The following is a 15375-nucleotide window of genomic DNA, read 5'->3' as shown; positions in this document are numbered from 1 at the left end:
TCTTAGAGACATGGAGGGATGTGTAACCTACTAAAAAACAGCTGACCTGAAACCATGGAGGACAAAGTGCACAAGTATATTTCCCTGCCCAATTCATGTCCTAATTACAGTGGTCACAAGCATTACATCTCCACCGGTGCATCAGGGACTCCAGCAGTAATGAGAAGGTTACATCTCTACATGTACGCTTCTGATTTCAACCCAAGCCAAACATACGTGTGCATGTTTTCATGTCTTGATCCCTCCCAAGGCCCCAGTTGAGACTTTCTTCATTTCATGCTGAACTACTAATAATGTCAAATCCCTCCCTGGCGTATTTTCCTGTAAAATTCAAGTCCTGTTGTCAGTTGTTGCCACAAATTTCCCCCACACATTGTTTTTAGCTAAATTTACACAATCAAAGATAGAAAGCGTTGTCCGTCAAAGTGGTTTCAAGGCTCTGTGAAATTGCTTGCTTGCACGACCTAAGATGACTAAGATGTGTTTGGGAAACTGGGACTCCCTGGACTGCACGGAAATGTGCTGCTGGTGCATGTCTGCCGTACTAGTTGGCAGAGCAGAGGCCGACTGCAATGACCCAGGGGCTGCACCGGGCACTCTGCTCAATTTCAGAGAGAGAGAGAGAGAGAGAGCAGCAGACAGCTTGAGAGGAAAAGGAGATACAGTGGCCGTGCATGGAAACAGACACAGACAGGGTCGTGCAGGGGAGGTATGAATGAACGCTGACAAACTGATGAGGTTTGGAGGACAGGTGGGACAGACAGACATGAGGGGGGGGGGGCTCCTTCTTCTCTCCACAGTGCTGAAATACTTTCCCGCTGATCTTCAGTAAACTGAGAGCCCAGCGTGCCCCTCGCTTTTTCCGCTGCTGCTCAAGGAGAAATTACTGGGCTGCACTCTGTGACCTTAAAGCAGGCGGACGGCACCTTTTTCAGAAAGCACCTGTGTTTGTGAGTGAGCATCTTAAATCCAAATGTGAGATTGATGAAGGGAAAGTATCAAAGATGTCTGAAAGCAGTGCAAATTCACAGATGCACAGTTTTATACACTGTCTTACACAGTCCAAGATGTGTCAGTGTTAAAATAACTTCCTCTCTGACATGAAGCTATTCATATTTCACCTATGATGCATTGAACAATATGTCTATCTATGTTACAGTTGGTCAGAATGTGACCAGTGATGAGAATCCATCCATCTCTCTCTACTCTGGCTCCCCTCTCAACCTCGATCTTTCCCCCTTTGATGAAGTCTTTAAAACAGAGTCATGAATATATAAACTGGTGTTTTTAATTATTAAAGCAGACGTCTTCCTCTGCCCTCAGGAAACGTGCTTTCACACAGAAGATCAACGAGCAAAACCCACTTCCAACAAAGGCTGCAGACAGAATTCGGCTTTTGAATTTTTTATTTTTCTGGAATTCTTTGCAAAACTGTGAACACAGCATTGCAACAATTTAGAAAGATTACTGCAGACAAAACCTCTAGAGCAGCAGAGATAAGTCAATTAAATGATCGATTGAGTCAATCGACAAAATAATTATCAAAATAGTTCTTGAGCAATGATTTCAGTTTGGGTTTTTTTAACCAAAAGTACAGACAATGAACTGGTTCCAGCTTCTTAATATTAACAATTGGATGTTTTTCTTAATAAAAAATTATGTTATGATTGTTAACTGCATACATTTAGGTTATGGACTGTTTTTTAAGCTATATAGCCAAAAACATACTATCGGCAAATTATATTTCCCCTTGCACTTAATTGACACAACAAGAAATTGCAATAATATTCAACACATTAGTCCATAATGAAAATCATCAGTAGTTGCAGATCTGAACAATACTCAGACCAAAGATGCTGTAAAAATGAATACCGCCAGATTTATCCTTTAACTCCTTAACAAGGTCGGTAGGTAATTTGTCACTGTGATATTAATCATACAACCTATTATTTAAAGCACATTATAATGTACTTTTACATTTATTGATGTAGCTTGTATTATATGTTTACTATATATTAATGCACATTTAACACAATTATTTGTTAAAAACCTCATTATATGGTTAGAAAATCATGGTGGGCCAACATGCAACAAAGGGAACAAACACTCGAACAGCACCCTGATCTTTTCCCACTAAACCAAAGTGGCCTCTTGCTGTATTGAATCAGATCCATGTTGCTTCTCCATCCTGTGGCTGTTCCCAGATCCCCCGGCAGGAAACACTGCATGGACAGAAAAGCCTCATAAATAAGAGAGGTCTTCAAGGCAGAATATACTCTACCACTATTCTTCCTTCACCCACAAACTGCATGACCTTTGACCAACAGCTTGAAAAAAAAAATAAAAATACAATATCCCTATGGAGCCACGTGCAGATTGAAGCTGAAACACCATTTTATTCTGAAAATGCCCTTTTCTTGAAGTAAGGGTCAAGAGTTAAAACGGACTTGAGGGGTTTGCGATTTCTCAAGGTTTACAAGCCCAGATAATCCTTTAAACATAAAACACAATACGCACATTTTGTATTCTTACCTCGGCACCTCATTAAAAATCCCCCCCGACCAAACAGAGTGCAGCAATTTGCAGAGTAAGTGTCAGAAATGTCCCCCATGTGAACCAGAGGGAGTCGAACAGGCTGCAGAGGCATCGGACAATAAAACTCAGATGTGAGGGAGCGTGAATACAGGGTCACACACACAAACATCCCTGGGAGATGATCTCCCTGGTTTACTGTGCGCAGGCCGGGTTGTGTGTGACCTGTGTCATGACAACGACAATAGAAAGACACAATTAGTAAATATTTGTTTTCCATGAAGTGAGATTAACTGGCACAAACTTTCTTTGTTATCCGGTCAGCAGCTTTGTGTGGACTTGGATTGCTCTTCTGTGTTTGAGCATTTCCTCCGTAACACACGTCACACATTCATGGGGCGAAAAAAGGGTTTTGTGAGGTCCCGGTGACCTTGACCTTTGACCTCCGAATTGTAATCAGGTCATCCGTCGGGTCAAAGTGAATGTTTGGGCCAGAGGTGGGTGTGCCAGTTACATCACGTTCACGAGAACATGAGGTGACCTTGGCCTTGAACCGCCAAAATCAAATCAGTTCATCTTGGGAATTCAAGTGAATGTTTGGACCAAATTTGAAGGAATTCCCTGGAGAAGTTCCTGAGCTGCTGGGTTCACAAGGTCAACACGAGATCTCAGGAACTTCCACTGTACTCGAAGTATAAAAATTTGTTTCGGTAAAAGAAAATGTGCGTAGCAAGAGGCAGCAATAACAAAAACACAATTTAAGTGTAAAATGGACTTTATCACATTCACATTGCAATAAATCTCAATTTGATAACTTTATATGATACATGAGGGAGGGGGTTGATGTACATATGTTCCTTCAGTACATTAATTAATGCAATTCAGAGTGTTCTTGTATAGAAACACACACACACTCATTTACAATGGCTGGTAAATACTGTTTAAAAGCTCTCCAGAGAAAAAAAAAATGCCTGTGACATCAAACCATTTTGGAGGAAAAGAAATCGCCCCGACATTCACACACATCAGAGGACACTCGCAAGACTGCATCTGATCTATGGTTCGACGTGAGACACTACGAGATGCCGACGTCAAACTGAACCAAATACCGTAGAAAATATTTGACTGCAACTTTGACGAAACCTTTTATGCGATTACTAGTGGAATATTTGACCCACTACATATAGTAGGAGTACGTTATAGATTTTGAAGGCAATACCATAAAGTGTGTTTTAAATCTCTGCTCTGTTAGTGGTGTCAAATTATAAAGCAGTTTTTTTTTTTTTAGCTGCCAGTTTTGGGAACCCACGCTGAGCCTTTAACTCAGCGAAAAGATGTACCGTTATTTCATGATTCTAAATTAGCTTTCTCAAACATTTTCAAGACACACGATAAAACTTTTTTTTTTTTTTTAAACTAGACGTCTCTCAAACATAAAAGTGTGTATTAATTTTTTTCCAAGTACTGACTTCCATCCAATATGGACCTAAAGAAAAAATTTATCTAAAAATAAAATAAAAACATCCAAGGCATCAGAAATATAGTGAGACACCGTGAACAGACAAATCAAAAAAATATCAACCCGAATATCTGAGCATCATTTGAAGCTTACATTATGTCTTACCAACATAAAAAAAAATGGAGTGTACAGGACATTAATAGCTATTTGTGATTCTGTATTTACACTTCATAATGAATCTCTGAAGAAACAACAGACATGTTGGCGCCCACAAGTAAACAGATGCCACGCCGGCCATGAAGCACAGGTCGGGTCGAGTGACTCTTCATCGGAATAAAAGAGGGTGGATTTTCTCAATTATAATAATTTCACCTATAATTCTCTATTATTATCTTGAGAAAAATACAATAATCCAAGAAAATGTCCCAGACGGGTAGCCATTCATTCCACACACGCACACACACAGACACACAGACACACACACACACACACATACACACCAGTAAAACCAGAGAGGTGTAGAAAAGACATTTTGAGTGGTTAACCACAGAGGAGTCGACAGATGGGTGTAACCTCTGAACAGCAGCAGCAGCATCTCTCCCTCGTTCTTCTCTCTGACAGGAAGGAGACTCCATCTCACGCATCATTAGAAATTAAACTTGATTTACACAAAAATCCAGCACACAAATAAGGTGGAACAAAAAAGAGACAGCATTCTGTGCTGGTTTTTTCTACCCAGGCGATCAGAGGGGACAGCACTCGATCTCTGTGACTCTCTCAGGACCCCTGCGATCGTCCCCAATTATCCTCACACACTAAATCCCCGGCAGTGACTAAAGCCAGGAATGTTTTGCCGTTGTTAACTCTCCCCCTCACACCTCCAGGAGGCTTGAGAAGTCCAGCGAGCACAGAAAGTTCTGCCTCCTGAGGATGTGTCCAGAATGAGGATTTTTACCTCACGAGAACACAAACACCTCACTGATTCAAAACCGTGACCACGGAGAGAGAAATGTTCCACGTCTCACGGCCCATGTGCCGTCCGAAATGCTCCCAAACCTCAATTTGATTCTGACTCAGATCTTCGGGTCCTCGCTCGTCCAGAAATGTGTCTCGCTTAAAGAGGAAGCTTTTCCCTGGACTTTATAGTAAACAGGATAATTTAGTGGAGAGGATACTTCTGGGTAACGAAGGAGGAAAAGAAAGAGGAAGGAAAATGTAGAAAAAGCTGCTGCTTATGAACCAAAAATCACTATGATATGAAAAATAAAACAAAATGTAAAAAATAATCCAGTTGTCACATGGTCTGTTGTATGAGAAATATTAAAAAATAATGAGCTCTAAATGATGCACTGGTTATAAGAAGAACATGTCACTCTTCCTGATTAGTGACGTGTTTGTGTGTTAGCGGCAGCTTCTAGCTCATCTGTCCTGAAAATCTACCTCTTTTAATAAATAGTAGAAAAATAACATTTTCCTCTTTTTAAGTGATTTTTTCTTCTGTATTTGCGTGAACCACTGAATGTTTCGGCTACTTGTTCACAGACATTCATGAAAAAGTTCAAATAGCTTTTCAAACCGCTTTATAAAAGAACCAGCAGCTTCTCCTTTTGAAAAAAAAGGCAAATACTTGGAAGTGTCTATATCTTCAGAACCACGGAGAGTAAAGCTGTGGTATAATCCGTAATTATGGGATGGAGCCCTGGGGCAACATCAGGCTCCAGGTTTAATTTGATTATCCACTGATCCAATAGTGTTTGCTGCGGCCTTCTGGAGGAAAACGAAGAAGTTTGTCCTTTCTTGAGGGTTTCAGGTTCAACTTGTGTCCTCTCCTCGTTGAAGGTCAATGAATGAGCTCAGGCAGCGCTGGCTCCCAAAGCTGCACACGTACAGAGTCCTGAATGCCAACTTTCTTTAGAAAACAAAGAAAAACTCCCCATTTAGTTATTTGTACTGGCCCAGGTCTGGTCGGTGTCTGTGAAACCGTGTGCACTTCCCAGATGTTAGACTGGGATCAGTGGAAAAAGGGATGAGATGTTGGCACAATGACACCATGAGGCTAATACCCATAAGGAGCTGAGGAGGAAGTGTCCGCAGCTCAGTGGCACGATGGGTTCGAGTCCAGCTGTGGCATCTCTCTCCCTCCGTCCATCCTGACCGTACCCAACTGTCTAATCGAGCACAAATGTTTTCTTTTTTTTAAATAGTCATTAATAAGAAATATAAGGTCCCTGGCAGGAGGGGCAACGCCACGCTGAGGATCAGCACTCTGCGTCCACACTGTGCACGGTGACCGCGGCCTGCAGGTGGTGCGTGTGCAGCGGGTGGTGGTGCGTGTGCGTGTGCCGGTAGGGGTGGAACTTGTGGCTGAGCAGCGCTGCCGTTTGGGGCGGCGTGTCCAGGTCCATGTCGTCATCATGGTTACCCACGTCCACGCCGGCCGAGAGCGGGTCGTTGTTTCCGGGCGGATTCTCGCTGTCCTCCTGCGGACTCATGGTGCTGTAACCTGGACACAGAAAACATGCAGAGGCCGGCGTTACTGGAGTGAATACAACTCATCATCCTCAATAAAACCCTCAGGTCGTAGCCCTGTTGTAAACCAGAGTCCCTCGTGAACACACACGGGCAGATGGGGCTGTAGGAAAGTGTTAAAAGCTTTTGTTGGTTATCTCTAAGGCAGAGAGACTTGAAATAAATGAATTAAACCTGCAATAAAGCTAAAACTTCTTTGTTTTACATCGCAACATAATTTTTTTCATAGTAAAAGATACAGAACCAAAGAGCCTCATTCAGTCACTGCACAGAGAATCAAAGATCTGAACAGCTCCACGTGCACCAGCGTGGGGCACAGCCTTCACAACGCGGAAATGAAAGGACACCATAAAAGAATCTACTCTGCAAATGACGCCCTCGGGTCATAGACATTCAACACAGGAACAACGCTTGTGAATACACGCTAACACAGAACGCTTCTGAAAGCAGTACAGGCTCTTTTATGGTGCGGTGACAACTATACATCCCTGCTGGGGATTATCTTCCCCATATGTTCTCAGCTTTCACACCAAAATGTGGAGAAAAAAAAAGAAAAAAGAATGATACATATTTATGATCGCTTTCCTCCACATACGTGCAGCCTGAGGAGGCGGCGTCGGGGGCCAACATGGCTGTTAGGATAGCCTACATTGGTAAACTGGAGCAATGGCAGAGCAGTACTGCTGTCACGGGGAGTTACTGGGTCAAAGTGTTATTAACAGATTGAACATAAGGAGATCTATATTTTATGATACTGCACTCGACTGAATGTAGTCTCCTAAATTCATACCAGGCCAAACTTCATCTTGATCAAGCTTAATTGATCAAAGTGGTGGAGTGATGTTGTATATAATAGAAGGTAACATATGTAAAATAGGGAAATGTCCTTTACGTCTCACTGAGGTGTTCGTCCCTGATTTTTCAAAAGGTTAGCCTCGTTAAAAAAAAGACAATGGAAAGGACGGACAAAAAGGGGGAGAGGGAGAGAAAGAGTTTGGGGGATACTGAGGAGGGATCGAGGGAGAGTGGGGGATTAAAAGGAAACGAGAGGGATGAAGACTTCAAAGAAGTTCCAGACTTCAGCACAGTTTATCCGTCTCTTCCCCAAAGCCAGAGCCGTAGCTTCAGGTAGCTTCACAGCTAACGGTGTCCTGTGGACAAATTTAAAGCTGCACCAGGAAACTAAATCCCTCCTGAAGTCGAGAGATGTGGACAGAGAAAACTATTGGAGACAAAACTAAAAATGTCTCATTATGATTAGACCTTTCAGATTGGTGTTATATATATATATATATATATAACCTGTGTGGATGGTAGTAGAAGGGCAACTTTGACTGAGCAGCAACGTAGCTGCGTGGACTTATGAATAACACCCCCTCTTTCCATTATTGCAAACTCCTCTTCCTCTCTGTCTCCGTCCTCTTGCCCTTCAGACTCACTCCAATGTCCCCTCTTTCATCATTTTTACATGTTTACATCTCTGCACTTGTCCTCCATGTCCTCTCCCCACTAATATATTATAATATACTTGTCTTTCCTGTCCGTTTATTGTCTTTGCCTTCTCTTGAACTACATTCTGACATGAGAAAGATACTTTACTTTAATGCTGCTGATTTTCTTTCCACAAAACATTCACTCAAAGACGAACCTTGTGTAGAGAAACAATATTTGATGTTCAGGATTATCTCAAGTTGCACTTAATTGTAAAAAAAAAAAAAAAAGTGTTATTTAGGAGACTTAATAATCCTAATGAAGAACAATAAGTAAGAATGATTCTTACTAGTAGGTTAAAACTAGTTTTCTCCGTTCCTCTGCAGCTCTATCTCACATTTCTCTGTCCTCTCTGGTTGAAGCCACTTTAGCCCACCCTCCTCTCTTCACATTCACCCTCTCGCTCGTCCTCGGTTATGCAACAAGTAACAGAGACACTCGTGCCAGGAAGTGGAGCGATGCCATATGTAGGTGGTGAGAGCTCCATGCGGGCGAAACCGTCCATCCGCACTCATCGAGTGTCAGACTTACACAAGTTCTACAAATGGTTACAGCGAACATGAGCCTCTGTCTCGCAGAGAGCCGGAGAGAAGAGAAAAGAAAAAGTAGTGAGCTGTGATGTCATGGAAAGAGCGAGCCAAGAGCTGAACCACTGCCAGTGAGCTGAGTGGGAACTGTGGGTTTAACACTGGGCCGTAACATTCGGGAAGGAATAGTGTTCATTTTATAAAACTGAAACCTAAGCCTTAAAATGGGATTGAGATGAATTTCATTTTATTCAGGTTTTAATGCTCTATTATGAGCATGTTTACAGGATTTTAAATAGCCTTGTTTTGACCTATATTCTGGTTTAGATCATATTTGGCATATGGCGCTTACATGGAATAACATCCAGGTTTCTGATCATCCATGTACATCTGGGTCTTGATTACTCACCATCTCAGACACTATGCCCTGTGCCGACAAAGAATATTCAGAAACATGGATGAAGTAAAATCGCATAACCAGGGATCTGCGAAAACTAAGGATATGAGTGTGCGTTCACCAGACTCACAAGTTATAAAAACATCCTCATTTTCTGCCACTTCTCTGAGCTTGCATCACTGTGGCTTAAGGTGAATAAAGGAAACCCACACATCCTCTATCTCAGCTCTTTGTTGGGGATCCAGGGGTTTCCCCAGGCCAGGTGGGACGGGGTTACACACACTCCACCATGTTGTGGGTCTAGAGATCTCTCCTAGACGTCATGTTCATAAAGCCTCCTCATTATAAACTGAAACTTACACCGACTCCTTTCCACACTAAAGAGCAGCAGCTCGACTCCAAGATCCCCCAGATAATCTGAGCTCGTCACACTCTAAAATCACTGAGTCCAGACATCACTTCACTCCCACTTCACTCCTCGGGCAAACTCCGTAGAGTCCACATTCTAATCCTGGAGTTTGGTTGCTGTGTGAAGAGATACTGTCGACTCTACTCCACAGTTACAGAGCAGCGAATCCAAAAACCAGATTAATTGAGTCCAAACTATCTGTCGAGAGATCATCATGAATATGTTTGACCTCAAGATGGTGTAAAGCTAGATTAGAGACATACGATGCCTTTTCACTTTATCTTTCATCGAGTGTGTTATGTAGGTTTTTGTGTATGTTAAAGTTCTGCAAAGTAAAAAAAACTCCCCTCCCCCACAGAAACCACTGAGGCTCCTGAAATACCTCATCATTAGTCCTGGAGTTATGCAAATGTGGGGGACTGCGATGTCACATCTGCATTTACACATCTACTGGCTGTAAACAGTTGACCAATCACAATAGGGTAGCGGGGAACATTGGAGCGTGTAAACATTTTCTAGTAATAAAACAAATGAAAATTATCAACCTGAATATGCGCAGAATATGTCTCCTGTGAAATTAGCCCCATCGACCAGAGTGACTTTAGGTTCACGAGCATACATGCTTAGTGTATTTAGTCCAGCAGGTTTAAACAAGGTCAATTTAAGACTTTTTAAGGCCGTAATAAATTTAATTCAAGACCTTTGTCAAGTTCAAAAGATATGAAGGAATATCAGAGTCGCCCAGAATTACTTACACTTCTCCATGAATGATATGGTGAAGTAACCAAGTAGAGAATAACTCTGGAAACGCCACGTCACAAACTACAGCCATTTAACCAGGAGTTTTGAGCGTTATCACATTTGTGCATTTTTTTAAACCGTCCTGGTCTCTGTTACTTGATGTATGTGTGTGTAGCACAGGAAGAAAATGTCTTACCGTGGTCGCTCTCTGTCCCGGATCGTCCCCAGTACCGTCGCCTCCGCTCGGGAGTGTGCGTGTGTCTCTCGATCACCGCAGCTATGAATCTCGTGTTGCTGACTGAAAGTGAAGGGAGAACACACACAGATCAACACAGAGGCCGCGGGTAAGTGGTACTCACGTGTGTTTACTGAGGGGAAAGTGACGACCTATCGAGGAGCTTAAATAAACACTTCAACCACAGCTTTCAGACCTCATCAGATATCAGGCAGAACTTACTGATGCCTCTGTCCTCGTGGCTGTCTTCGTCCCTCTCATCTCGTTCATTATCCAGGTTCGACATTCTCACTGACATTTCTGGAGCAGCGTGGAGGTGAAGAGAGCGGGAGGAGAGAAGCAGAAGGCTGAGATGAGATGGATGCTACCGTTCTAAAATATGTAAATTACTGCAGGAATGACAAGTAGGAGGGTATGTGGACTTTGCTTTTTATATCCAAACAAAGCACAAAAAACAAAAGGCCATCATGAGATAACATCTAGCTGCTTTAACCCAGATAATAACCTGTGTACAAAGACGAGCCAGAGGGAAGAGAAGTGGTGAATGTTAGGACAGCTGCTGCTGCTGCGTGGTACTAGTGTCAGTCGCTGCCAGACTGCTTGTTAATGATGCTGCTTTAAAATGTCCTTTTTCTGTGAAAATGTGAAGCAACTTACAAACTGCTTTCCATTTGCCACAAGGCCAAGCAGAAAAATGTAAAATAACACGTTTCCTCGTTCCTCCATGCTGCCAAAATGTGATATTAAAATTTGACTTCCATTTCAATCTCACAGATCTATTTATTGTATACATTTGACTTGTCTTGGCTTGTCTGTATAAATGTGAGACAGAATCCATCTGTAGTCGTTTTCAGACATGAACTCAGACAACAGAAATATCCAGAGGGTTCAGGTGAGGGTGGAGCAGCACGCAGGACATAGAGTAAATTCTGCTGTGGACACAGACACCGGTGTTGGACCTTTTTTTTTACCAAAAACTCTCGAACCACGATGTCTCTCTATAAGCTTATATTTTCATTTGTGTCTTCTATGTGTATGGCTCCTCTTTTTCATTCTGACATATTTGTATTCTTTTGGTTTCTTCAGTTTTGCGCCCACTCTCTCGGTGTGAATCCTCTGGAGAATCTCCTGCTGTATTCCCACATGTGCTCTGGATAACCTCAGGAGATTATCCAGAGTTCAGTGCACGTCTGAGAGCAGCCTGTGAGTCACACTTACCCTGTGCAGCCAGTGGTGACATGTGCTGGTGAGAGCGCCTGTGGATCTGGTGTCTGTACGCATACACAGCCAGCACCAACACCATGATGCATCCCATAATGCCCCCAGCGACCGGACCCACGGGGGCGCTCTTGATCATGTTCAGAGACGCCACCTCTTCATCTGCAGATGAAAGCGAGCGAGAGAGAGAGAGAGAGAGAGATGATGAGAGAAGGATGAAGCAGAACGGACGAAGAAGAGACAGCACAACGAGCCAGAATCAAACAGCTCGGGCTCAGCTCCCGACTCGTGCTGCGCTGCCAGTACATTTCTATTTCACTCTCCCATCAGTGTGTCACGCTGCAGAATAATTATTAAAGCTAACAGCCAATTAAAAAAAAAAAATTAAAAAAAAAAACTGATAACAGAACCAGAGAAACAACCAGGCAACAGAGAAGTTTCAGCCTGAATCTACACAAGTCACAATTCAGCTGTGACCAGGATGACAATGGAATTAATTTGACTTCTGTGTTCTTCTGTTGTTGCTTGTTACTCCACAGGCTGACATGGTACATGCCAGTACATTTCATAACAGTGAAATCTAGTCAAAGCACAATTTCATCCTGAAGGACTCTGTCACTTTGCACAATAATAAACGCTGTGTGTTGAAACTCACCCAGGACTCCCAGGCCGTCCGCGTAGGGACTCTTGGCACCGACGATGCCTCCGAAGCACTCCTTCTGCAGGGCGCAGTACGGCTTGTCCAGGTGGGTCTTACCATCACTGTCCACCATGCACCACTCACAGTCCAACACGCCAAAACAGTCGCTGAAACAGGAAGCAGAAAACAAAATAAACAGTAGTTTGGCAGAGTGGTAAAGTATTATAGTGCTAGAGAAGTTCTGGATTTGTAGAGGTAAGAATACTTTCTCCAGCTTTTTACCTCCGCCAAGCAAGTTACGTTTTCATCTGCGTGTGTTTGTCTGTCGGTTTAACTACTGGAAGGATTACCACAGAACTGGGTGGAAGGATGTGGAAAGGCTCACTTCAGAGCTCATTATATTGATTTCTCAGAGAATAATTCATGAATCTTCAGGGGACGGATATCTATGAGTGAGTACAATTTCATGCAGATTCAAATAAAAACCCAGATCTGGTGAATTAAAAATTTGGTTTCATAAGGGCACTATTGGACCTTGGCAGAAGTATGTGCTCTCTGAGCTCCACTCTAGTTTATGAATTCATTTTGATGGATTTATACAGGAACTCGGCTCAGTATTATTAACATATATACACAGACACACTCTTTCAATATCATCAAAAGTGTTTTCTTTGTTTCTCTTTACCAACACACTGGTGTGTTTCATGCAGAACAACAAAGGTGAAAAGGGTAAAAACACAAATCTACACATCCCATTTATTTCCACTAGGCGGCACTATCCCACAGCAGTGATATTCTCGCTGTTGTCACCCTGTACTGTACCTCAAGGCAGATTTTTGTGTGTCTGTATGGATGCGTTTGTATATACTTGATGCATAGTGTGTCTGTGTGTAGTGCAGTGTGTGTGTGTGTGTGTGTACCTGCTGGTGTATCTCTGGCTACAGCGGGTGTTGATGCACTGGGGCAGGGTCTCATGCAGACTGGGATCAATCACATTCAGACTGACCGGCTCCTGGTGCACCTCGCAGCTCGGGTTCCTTTGCAAAACACGGACGAAAAAAAACACAACGGGGTGAAAACACAGAAACGCAGAAGAGGCGACGCATATCCTCGGTCAACACATCCAGCCGACAAAATCCATCAGACTCCGAGCAGGAAACACGATTACGTTCAACAAAAGCAAACACAGTAAAACTGACACGGGAAAAAAAGGGAAAAGAAAATCAAAGCTTGAACACACAAAGCACGTCAATGTATGCAAATGAGCTCCGGAAAGGACAAACATCAATGACACGACAACAGAGAGAAATCTGACAGTGAGAGACGATAATTGCATGTCTCCCTGAAATAAAACAGGAATTGGCATTTGATGCATTGACATGCTGTCAAAGGCGGCCGATGGTTGACGAGAGGAGGTGGATAAAACAAGAGGGAGAGACGGGGAGAGAGAGGGAGGGAGGTGTGAGAGGAAGAGAATGATGGACAGAGCGAGACGAAGAGGAGGAAGAGACAGACACGCAAAACAGAAAGGAGGGACAGTGAAAGACAAGTCAAAGTGAGGAAACACCCAGAAACATTCACAAAGCAAAAAAGTTTAAACAATTAAATTCACAACGACAGGAAGTGAGAGGGACAAATTTCAACACACCACAGCAAACGTTTGACATTAGTGATAAATACTGCAAATAACACATAAGTAATATATCAGATAAAGTAAATATTAATTATCAGCTGTTTGTTCACGACACGAGTAATTGAGTAATTTGAATTTGGACAATAAGTGGCTTGTGTGACATTTACAACTCTGTGAATTTGTAATGAATATGGATACTTGTCGCCAGTCCATCACAAGGCCATTATTATTATTATTATTATGGTTATTATTACTATTATTATCATAGCTACATTACTGCTCTAACCATCCTCACTTGTTAAAAATGGTTAAAAGGAATCGAGCATCATCTGAAAAGTATCCTCGTTCATTACGTACATAAAGTTATAATAACATTTTTTTCGCAAATGTATGTTTCATATTTTTCTCAACCTTATATCATTAAGTATAATTCCTGAGCGATATATATGTGGACATATGTGAAGTGTCTTTGAGGCAAAACTTCCACTAACCTGTTCTCAGCATTGGTGAGGTTGCCTGTGCACTCGTTGACCTCTAGGGGGCACTCACAGGGACACTCGCACTCATTCTGCTCCATTCTGAAACACACACAATGTCACGGTCAGTCAGAAACTCGACCACCACTGTTTCAAATCACAATAAACGTCTCTGAGAGTGTGTGGGCGGAGCAAAGACCTGTGGCAGTTGAGGCAGAGTCGGTCCACGGTGCTGCAGGCGCAGAACGCCAGGGAGTCACACGTCTCGTTGACGATACCGGCGAAGGCGTTGGTGCCTGGGATCCGGGTCAGGCGGTACTTTGAACAATGGCTTCCATGGACCAGGTTGGTGAGGTCCCCCTGACGGAAAAACAGAGGATTAGATAACATCTCAAAGGGGAAGTGGAAGAGATTAAAGTACTTGAAGGTATGATGAGGACATGAAATCAACAGGAAATTGTAAAGCAAATTCTTAGGAAGATGAGGTATTAAGACAAATTTGTGATTTTATTCTTAAAGGCTTAATCTAAAAGTATAAGTACGACACTTTAACATCTGTAAAGCTGCTGTTTTTAATGAATGTAGTTAGCCTTGGCAGTTTTAATAGATATATAGTACACAGGAGCAATTCATGGGTGCAACTAGAACGACCACCACTAGGCAGCAGTGTTGCTCTATCAAATATAAATACGGTGCACTCCTCAGACTGTACCTCCATGTAAAATACTGACGAGTACATCCGTCTGAGTCTGACCCTCAAACATCTGGGACTTACCACGATGCTGGTGTTGAACTTGTAGAAGCGCTGCACCGTGCGGTCGCTGAAGCTGTTGCACAGATTCTTCTTGACAAAATTGGGATGGTTGAGGATGTCGTTCGCAACCAGCGGCTCCTGCAATTAAAAAACAACAGGATAACAAACTGAGGAATGAAAGATTCAAAAACAGGCGAGAATCAGATTGAATTCCAAATCATATGAATGGTTTGTTTATGGATGAGAATGAGTTGTGTTATTTATTGTCTTTGCATTGTAAACTACAATTAAATCTTTGTGCACTTTCCCCGGATTAAAGATCATCCAATTTATT

General features: G+C 42.6%; 1 protein-coding gene across 1 annotated transcript in view; it reads right to left on the bottom strand.

Moving 5' to 3' along the window:
• Window positions 1–1388: 1388 nt before the first annotated feature.
• The window catches only part of cachd1 (cache domain containing 1), a 78333-nt gene continuing 64346 nt past the window's right edge, over window positions 1389–15375 (bottom strand). The window contains 9 exon segments of the mRNA XM_035176022.2: window positions 1389–6494; window positions 10282–10383; window positions 10543–10620; window positions 11539–11700; window positions 12194–12345; window positions 13099–13215; window positions 14303–14389; window positions 14487–14647; window positions 15063–15179. Of these exon segments, the coding sequence (XP_035031913.2) occupies window positions 6250–6494; window positions 10282–10383; window positions 10543–10620; window positions 11539–11700; window positions 12194–12345; window positions 13099–13215; window positions 14303–14389; window positions 14487–14647; window positions 15063–15179 (1221 nt within the window). The 3' untranslated portion in view covers window positions 1389–6249.

The sequence above is a fragment of the Hippoglossus stenolepis genome, chromosome 14 (genome assembly GCF_022539355.2).
Source record: "Hippoglossus stenolepis isolate QCI-W04-F060 chromosome 14, HSTE1.2, whole genome shotgun sequence".
Taxonomy (NCBI): domain Eukaryota; kingdom Metazoa; phylum Chordata; class Actinopteri; order Pleuronectiformes; family Pleuronectidae; genus Hippoglossus; species Hippoglossus stenolepis.
Note: the sequence above shows the minus strand (reverse complement) of the source record. Positions and strands in the feature narration are given on the sequence as shown.